General features: G+C 46.4%; 1 protein-coding gene across 1 annotated transcript; it reads left to right on the top strand.

Moving 5' to 3' along the window:
* The first annotated feature begins 4,408 nt into the window (after positions 1-4,408).
* Positions 4,409-7,506, top strand: FSCB (fibrous sheath CABYR binding protein). Its single transcript, XM_060174181.1, has 2 exons — positions 4,409-6,090; positions 6,127-7,506. The coding sequence occupies exons 1-2, from the start codon at positions 4,626-4,628 to the stop codon at positions 7,293-7,295; spliced, it is 2,634 nt and encodes an 877-aa protein (XP_060030164.1). The 5' UTR covers positions 4,409-4,625; the 3' UTR covers positions 7,296-7,506.
* Positions 7,507-9,498: the final 1,992 nt, after the last annotated feature.

The raw sequence follows: 9,498 nt of genomic DNA, 5'->3' as shown, positions 1-9,498 counted from the left end.
GATGCTAGGTTTCGGTCATCTATGATTCTTAAATCATTATGACCACAGGTGGTTTTACATGCAGGAGGAAGATTCCTATTATCCTGTTATCTAAGGTGGTACTCTCCCAGGAAGCCTGACAGCTAAAGGCATGGTCTTCCCTGGGTACTATTTTTTTTAATATAATTTAAAAAATATTTATTTATTTATTTTCCCTTTTGTTGCCTTTGTTGTTTTTCATTGTTATTGTAGCTATTGTTGTTGTTGTTATTGATGTCATCATTGTTAGATAGGACAGAGAGAAGTGGAGAGAGGAGAAGACATCTTTCTCTCCCCGTCTCTGTCTTCCTCTTCTCTCTCCACTTCTCTCTGTCCTTTATAACAACAACAGTATCAAAACAACAATGATAACAACCACAACAATGATAAAAACAAAACAAAACAAACAAAAAAAAAAACAAGGGCAACAACAGGGAAAAAGTAGCCTCCAGGAGCAGCGATTTATGGTGCAGGCACCGAGCCCCAGCAATAACCCTGGAGGCAAAAAAAAAAAAAAAGAAGAAAGACACCACAGTTCCCCCTTCAGTAGCCTGGGTTGAACTTGAGTTGGGTCATGTACGCAACGAAGCAAGTATATTATCCAAGTGAGCCATCTTGCCGGATGTGCACATCAACTAGCTTGTAGTTTATGTGAGCCAAGGGTTAAGACAGAGATTGGCTGGGTCCTCTAGTCTAACTCTTACTGGAATCTCTCGTCAAGACCTATAGAAAGATCCCCGGGAGTGTATCATCTTCCGTAGTGACTCTCACTCAAGTCAGGGGCAGCCTGGGGCAAGATCGCATCTGATGCGCAGGCTCTTTTCCCGAGATCACTGAGTGTTGGCAGAATCCAATTCCCTTGGTTGTGGGACTGACACCCCAATTTTCTTGCTGACTGCCAAGCAAATTGACTCTTGACTCCTAGGAGGAAAACATGGCAACTTAATGTCTTCAAAGCCAGCAAGACAATTTCTTATCCCCTGTGCCACAGCAGAACCCTATGTAACGCACAGCTGAATCACGCGCAACTAGGAATCATCTCACTTTTCTCATATAACCGAACCGACGGTTCTCTATCTGTAAATCAAAGCTTTCAAAGCCACTCCAGTTATTGTCAGGTGATTACATTTTGGGAGACAGCAGTAAGGGGATTACTGTGAAATCAATTAGCTTTGAGGACCTCTAAGCAATGAACTACCAGATATATGGAATGACAGTGAAAGCTGATTTGTATGCTAAATCGCAGAAATGTTGTATTGCAAACAGTTTGCTTGTTTATTTATTTATTTGCCTTCAGGGTTATCACTGGGGCTCAGTGCCAGCACTACAAATGAATCTCCTGCTCCTAGAGGCTATTCCCCCCCTTTTTTTTTTGGATAGGACAGAGAGAAATTGAGAGGGGAGGGGAGGTAGAGAGCGAGAGAGACACCTGCGGACCTGCTTCACCACCTGTGAAGGTCCCCCCCCTGCACAGAGGGAGAAGGGGGCTCGAACCCAAATCCTTGCGTGGGTCCTTGTGCTTAGAACTATGTGCACTTAACCAGGTGTACTACCGCGTGCCCCCCAATTTGTTATACAGTTTTAAAACGCCAAGCCTGACAGGAAGGTGGCTTAGCAGTAGAAAGAAGCATCAGGAGTGTGCAGGCTCCTGCTCTGATCCTTGATGTAAGCCAGCCTGGAGGTTTGACCTTTCTCTCACATTATAAATGGACCTTTTAAAACATGTTTACATCTTGAGAGATTTTGGGTGTTCTTATACCTATCATTTATTGTATTTTATGTCACTTTTAATGTCACCAGGGTTTCCCCTGGGGCTCTGTGCCTACATGATGAATACACTGGTCCAGGTGGCCACTTTTCCTTTTTTTAAAAAAAATAATTTATTTACTTATTCATGAGAGAGATAGGAAGAGAAAGAACTAGCCATCACTCTGGTACATGTGCTGCCGGGAATCGAACTTGGGACCTCGTGCTTGAGAGTCTAGTGCCTTAGCCACTGTGCCACCTCCAGCACCATCACTTTTCCTTTTTTTAAACTTTCTTTTCTTTGATAAGACAAAGAGGAATTGAGAGGGGGAATCTAGAGAGGAAGAAAGAGAAACACCTGCAGTGACACCTCACTGCTCATGAAGCTTCCCCCATGCAGGAGAGTACCAGGGGCTTGAAGCCAGGACTGTGTGCGTGTGCTCACCTCTGGGTGGACCGCCACCTGGCCTCCATGCCTATCATTTAAATGAAAACTAAACCCTTGGTTCCCTTGATGTTAGTTATATATTGTAAAAGTAATATTTGATTCAGTAAATGAGAGTAGAAAAAGATATAGATATGTATCTATCTATATATCATTACATTTGTAAATGACACGGAGGAAATGGTTTTAGTAAAATTAAATCATCATGTAGAAACCTCTCAAAAAGTCCTGCTAGGTTTATGATTATAGAGATGGGTTAAATATCGTATGACTATAAAAGCCAGAGGCTGGGACTATGGATTGAGCTGCCACTGCCAATCCAGGGGAGAAGCAATTACAGAAGCCAGAATTCCCACCACCTCTCACAGATTCTGGCCGTCGTAGGCATTCTTTGATCTGTTCTTCTTCTAGCGTTTGCCCTTCTTCCGTAGCCAGTCGACAGCGTCAGGTTGAGCCTGATATCAAGTTTCGAGACCTCCTTTGAATCTGGAGAGGTGGCAGTCGTTGACTATGTGGGTCACAGTCTGTCTGGAGCCGCAGGGGCAGTTCGGGTCGTCTCTGGCTCCCCAGCGATGGAACATAGCGGCGCACCGGCCATGGCCTGTTCGATAGCGATTGAGGAGGGCCCGATCATAACGTGCCAGGTCAAAGCCGGGTTGACGCTCGCAGGGGTCTGTGATGAGGGGTTTGTTCTTGACCTCAGCTGACTGCCAGCTCTGTTTCCAAGAGTCTGGAACAGAGAAGTTCAGTGTAGGCGTAGGGGACCAGATTGGGTGACGAGACGTCAACCGTTGGACAGGGTGGGCGAAGATCTCCGCGTATATTGGCAGGTCCGGTCGAGCGTAGACGTGGGAAATGAACTTAGATGATGCCGCATCCCGACGAATATCTGGCGGGGCGATGTTGCTGAGAACTGGCAGCCATGGAACCGGGGTGGAACGGATGGTTCCAGAAATGATCCTCATGGAGGAATATAATTATAACTCTCATCTCTCTGTCTGCATTTTCACCTGGCCACCTGTGTCTTTAGGAGTCCAGACTTTCTTCTTTTTCTAAGGATATCATCTTATCCTGACTGCATTTACGAAGACCTTGTTTCTGAATGATGCAAGGGTGGGGAATATCCAGCCTGAGAGATGCTGTCACGATGGGAAATTATTTGATCCTTGTTTGTTGTATATCTTAGGGGAAGTGCAGCAGGAAGTCATAGTGATGGTATGTGTCATGACTGTGTCACAGGAATGAACTTTTATGTCTCTCTGTCTTTCACTCTTTTCTTTCCTCAGTCTAATGGGAAATGGTTTCATATATGTTTTTGACCGAGTTCTTTCCTTCGAGTCCATTTGTATGCGGTATGTTAAAATTGAATTTCTATTACAAATATACCATCAAAATTTATAATTGACTTACTTGGGTTCTTCTTTTTCAAAGATTCAATTGAAAGTTTCCATTTTCATGAGGGGGTTTGTTTCCTTGTGGTTATTCTGCAGACTGTAAATGAGTGCATCATGCACGGCCTTTGTCTCACTGGGCAAGTCTTTGAGATTCGACACACTGTATTGGGACATGTTTGATTTTTCTGAACTAATTGAAGATAATGTCTGAAGTTGTTTGGGAACACAAACTGGTGGCTTATTTTGTATTTATTTTGATAGTAGGTTCTTGTGGTTCTTTTGAAAGTTAAGGAAATAGGAAAGGACCCAATATGGGCATGGCTTCAGAACTCAAGTGGTTCAAACAGTATTAACTGTCAAATCATGAAAACATACATCGATAAAATATTGCCACACAGTGTAAGCTTTTCCCCGCAATTAAACTCTGTCTGTATAATTGAGTTCTGCATTATAACTACCTTTAATAGTAGGATCAAAGGAGAGAAGTAAGCATCAACTTCAGCTACTGCACAACAGTGCTAGAGATTTCATTTGATCTTCCCTAAATAGACAAATGATTTTATCACTGACTATCTCAGACAGTAGATCACTAAGTCACTGTCCATGCATGTCCGTAAGTTAAAAAGTGCCACCCATGTTCCTTCAACTGATATGTGTATCTGTATATGGTGTATATACACATGTATATGGCTATGTATGGATATATCACTAAGGCTCCGGGAATACCGCTGATGGAATCTTGTAGGGAAAGCAGCTGTGATGTCGTAGAATCTTGAGGGAAACTTCTAGAAGTGAGATGCTGTGATAGCAGAAACTAAACAAGGAAGATGCTTCCTGAATAAGGTGGGATCCAACAAGAGCAAAGAACAGAATGTACTGGTTTGCTGTTTTCTGAGGGCCCAATCAACAGAACAACTCTTAATGAAGAAAATCAAAGGCTTAATTAACCATCTGGTACATCCATGAGTCTCAGTGATTAATTACTTGAAGATCAATACATTTGAATTCCACCAGCCTGAAAAATGGATGAAAATAATGAACCTGACCAGCCCATCTCAGCTGGGAGGCAAGAAATTCGAAAGAGAAGGCGGCCCAGCCAACCAATGGTGGATAAGTCCCAGCAGACTGAAGCAGTAGAGAAAAACAAGTATCCATCCACGCCACCATCATCTGGCCCCAAAGCGACCCTTAGTATTGGCAATATTCCTGCAAGTAAAGTGAACTATGAGTCTCTTAGCATTTCTTCTCAACTTCAGCAAACGTGGACAAAAAGAAAGCACAGACAGGATATGCTTGATAAATCTCTACAGACAGACAGAGCTTCAGAAGAGGAAACGGGAAAAGTCAAGTCCGTTGGTGAAGCTGTACCTAGGGACAAGCCTGATGCTGTGGCAGGAGCGGTCCATGGCTGGGAGGTAGAAAACACCCTGGGTAAACAACCGTTGCAACTCAAGATAGACAGATCTCAGCAAACCAGCTGTACTGGAGACTGGACAGTGATGAACTTTCCTCAGATAGAGAGACACGACAAGGGGCAGCAGACCTGCTTTAGTGAATCGGAAATAGCTGGTACTGTCAGGCCTTGCACTTCTTTCTCAAAGTCAAAGGAAAGTATGCAGAAACGTAAATCCTCGGGGAAGATTTTCATCAGTGAACACCCTGTATTTCACCCAGAGCCAGGTGGTAATGAAGACATGGGGGAGGGAGGTATCAGGAGACTGTCATTAGGTCAACAAACCAAAGGAAGTACTCAACTCGTTTCAGAAGATGAGCAGGGAATTCCAAGAGAGATCCACGGTGAAGCATTTTCTACAGCAGCTGATGAAACTACCAAAGAGAAGGCCCTGGCTGAAGCCCAGCCTCTACCAGCTGAGGCTGCCACTGCAGAAGAGGCCCCAGCTGAGCCTCAGCCTCCACCGGCTGAGGAGGCCCCAGCTGAACCTCAACCTCCACCGGCTGAGGAGACCCCAACTGAACCTCAACCTCCTCCAGCTGAGGAGACCCCATCTGAACCTCAACCTCCACCGGCTGAGGAGACCCCAACTGAGCCTCAACCTCCACCGGCTGAGGAGACCCCAACTGAGCCTCAACCTCCACCGGCTGAGGAGACCCCAACTGAACCTCAGCCTCCACCGGCTGAGGAGATCCCAACTGAGCCTCAACCTCCACCGGCTGAGGAGACCCCAAGTGAGCCTCAGCCTCCTCCAGCTGAGGAGACCCCAACTGAGCCTCAACCTCCACTGGCTGAGGAGACCCCAACTGAGCCTCAACCTCCACCATCTGAGGAGACCCCAACTGAACCTCAACCTCCTCCAGCTAAGGAGACCCCAACTGAACCTCAACCTCCACCGGCTGAGGAGACCCCAACTGAGCCTCAACCTCCACTGGCTGAGGAGACCCCAACTGAACCTCAACCTCCACCGGCTGAGGAGACCCCAACTGAGCCTCAACCTCCACCGGCTGAGGAGACCCCAACTGAACCTCAACCTCCTCCAACTGAGGAGACCCCAACAGAACCTCAACCTCCTCCAGCTGAGGAGACCCCAACTGAGCCTCAACCTCCACCAGCTGAGGAGACCCCAACTGAGCCTCAACCTCCACCAGCTGAGGAGACCCCAACTGAGCCTCAACCTCCACCAGCTGAGGAGACCCCAACAGAACCTCAACCTCCACTGGCTGAGGAGGTCACTGCAGAAGAGGCCCCAACTGAGCCTCAGCCTCCACCAGCTGAGGGGGCCACTGTAGGAGAGGCCCCAGTTGAAGTCCAGCCCCCTCCAGCTGAGGAGGCTCCAGTAGAAGAGGCCTCAACTCCAGCCCAGTCTCTTCCGGATGGTAAGGCTGCCACAGGAGAGGCCCCTGATGAGGTTCCTCCTCCAGGAATGGAGGCTACAGCAGCTGAAGCTGACGCTAAGTCTTCACCAGCTGAAAACATCCCTTCAGGAGAGGGCCCAGCGGAAGCCAAGTCTCAGTTACCTGAGGAGGCATCTGCAGAAGACGCCTCAGCTAAAGGGCTCTCTCCCCTCGCCCAGGAGATGCCGACAGACGAGGAGGCCACCACTGAGGTTCCGTCTCCAGAAACCCACCCTCTTCCTGCCGCACAGACCCCGGCTGGAGGTCAGCCTGCGCCCACTGAAGGTGCAGAAAATCTTCCTCCACCCACCCAAGACGCCCCTACAGAGCAGGCCCCAGCAGAAGCTCAGCCTCCGTCCACTGAAGAGAACCCCACGCAAGATGAGTCTCTAGTCAAGGAGGAGACCTCAGCTCAACGTCAGGCTGCACCCGCTGACCACGTCCCTGAAGAGGAGGCCGACATGGACCCGCAGTCTCCGCCAGCCCCAGAAACCTTGGCACGCGCACCCATCGAAGAGATCTCTATCTCACAAAGCTCTCTCCACAAGATCCCTTCTGACTATCAGCCTCCAGCCCTTGAGCAGGTCCCTGAGGACATGACGCCATTAGATACTGCATACACTGAGGTCAGCTCTTCTGAGACCATGGGTGCCCAGGTGGTCGGAAAGAGGTCCCTGGTTTTGGAAGCTGAGATCAACGCTATAGAAATTTTAGAACTGGACCCTAATTCTAAAGAGCCGCCCAGACGCGAGGACAAGTCCCCCACTATTGAGATCGAGGGCGTCATTAGTATAGAGCTGCCGCTAGGGTCTTCTCCTCAGGTGGAGCCAGGTGTTAACTAAGTCAGCAAGCAGAGGCCAGCACCTGCAAGGGTGCGGAAGTAGGTCTGTGGATAAGGAAATGAAAGTAAGCTGCAGGAAGGGGCGTTGGAACGTGAACAGTAAAACCAGCAATAAAGACTGGAGGCTTTATTTTAATTACATGTGCGGTTTTCATTCAGACCTAGGGTGTGGAAATACCTCTTCTGAAACAGAGCTAAGTTTGTGCTTGAAATGATTGTTTAAAAGATTCTTTTGTGGACAGCAAAGTAGCTCACCTGGGTAGTGCAGGATTTGCTTGGCCATGCATCATGTGACTGATCTCCACTGCAGTGGGCGAAACTTTGATGCTGCTTCTCTCTCTCTCTCTCTGTCTCTATCTCTCTTTCTCTCTTTTCCTTTTTTTTTTTTTTTTTGGCCTCCACTGTTAGCACTGGGACTCAGTGCTGAATCTACTATTCCTGGTGGCCATTTTTTTTTCTATTTTATTGAATATGACAGAAATTGAGAGGGTAGGGCGTGTGTGTGTGTGTATAGATAGATAGATAGATAGATAGATAGATAGATAGATAGAGAGAAGGGGGAGACATGCAGGCCAGCTTCACAGCTTGTGACAAGTCCCCCCCTGCAGGTGGGGAGCAAGGACCTGAGCCCGAATCCTTGTGTGGGTCCTTGCACTCCCCACCCATATATATATCCACTTTCCATTTATAAATCCTCACAGTTTGTAGTGACAAAGGCATTTTCTTTTCATCTTTGACTTCTTGACTTTCACAGTCACACACATTTAAAGTGATAGTGATTTTTTTCTGCATATTATAATTCACTCTCTCTTTTCCATTCATTCAGTTGCCTTTAAGACAAAGGTTTCTTTCCAGCTTCCAGTCATCACTCCCCCTCCTTTTTTTCATATTATGTATTTGAGTGTCTGAGTAGGGAAATTTATTTCCTTTATAGCAGTCTTCGTTTTGATAAATCAACTGGGGATGAAGTATTTTAAGAGTGGGTAGACATAAAATATACTTAGAACGAGCTTGAGGACATATTCTTATTTATTTTAAATTTTATTTAAATTTATAAATCCTTTGGAAGCTTGAATTCTGCTTTTGGCACTTTAAACTTGTGATAAAGAGAAACTCGGGATAAAATTGTATTATTATAGTATAATATGTTGACAATTATGGCTTATTCTTGATAACTTTATTGATATTAAAGGGCATCTTGGCTTGTACGGGCTTGACAATTTCTAGGAAAACATTTCGTCTGGCTACAGTTTAATTGCAAGATGCTGAAATGGGGAGATGGTTTTCTTAATTTTTAAGAATTTGTTTAGTTAAACTTGTTTCTACATCTATGTTACTGTGAGGCTAATGGTTTGGAGTGCAGTGTTGGCATTTAGGGACAAACTCTGATGTCTCCATGATAGCTCTCTAAGGGTCTGGAAGACACTTGATTCTCTAACTTAGTCTTCCTCCTTCAGCATCCAGCAGGACCCCAGTACTCCTCCATCCCATCTCTTTCCCTCCTTCTTGAGAGTCTCTTTGTGTTGGTGCAATATGCCACACTCAGTCCCAGTTTCACCTTATCTTTTCCCTTCCTGTCCTTGCTTCTTCAGTTCCGACTATGAGTGAGATCTTTGGCACTGGTCTTCCTCTTTCTGCCTTATGTCCCTCAACATTCTCCCGAAGTGTTCTACCCAAGATACGGCACAGGAGCTGACTTGGTCATTTTTAAACGCCGCCTAGTATTCCACTGTGTGTAGTGACCATAGCTTTCTTACCACTCACCTGTCATTGGGCATCTGGGTTGCTTCTACTGTCTATGTCTGTGAACGTTAAGTGTGGATACGCTTCCCCAGACAGGCGTCTTTGTTACTTCTGGTATATCCCTGGGAGAGGGATTCCTGGGTCATTGGGCAGGTCCATTTCTAGAGTTCTGGTCAATCTCCAGACTGTGGTCCACAGCGTTGGACCAACTCACATTGCCACCAGCAGTGGAGAGTCCCTCCCCCGCCACAGCCTCTCCAGCACTTGGTGTTTCTGTCTTCTCTGGAGAGTGACATTCCCACGGGTGCAAAGTGGTGTCTCCTTATTGTTTTTATTTGCATCCCCCGATTATCAGTGACTTTGAGCACTTTCTCATGTGTCTGTTGGCCTTTTGGACCTCTTCGTTGAAGAAGATTGTGCTCATGTTTCCCCCCGTTTTTTAGCATGTTCTTTTTTTTATT

This window comes from Erinaceus europaeus, chromosome 16 (assembly GCF_950295315.1).
Source record: "Erinaceus europaeus chromosome 16, mEriEur2.1, whole genome shotgun sequence".
Taxonomy (NCBI): Eukaryota; Metazoa; Chordata; class Mammalia; order Eulipotyphla; family Erinaceidae; genus Erinaceus; species Erinaceus europaeus.
Note: the sequence above shows the minus strand (reverse complement) of the source record. Positions and strands in the feature narration are given on the sequence as shown.

Coding starts and splice junctions, on each gene's coding strand:
- FSCB (XM_060174181.1), top strand. CDS start 4,626: ATGGATGAAAATAATGAACCTGACCAGCCCATCTCAGCTGGGAGGCAA. Junction 6,091..6,126: donor GACCCCAACTGAACCTCAAC/CTCCTCCAACTG, acceptor CAGAACCTCAAC/CTCCTCCAGCTGAGGAGACC.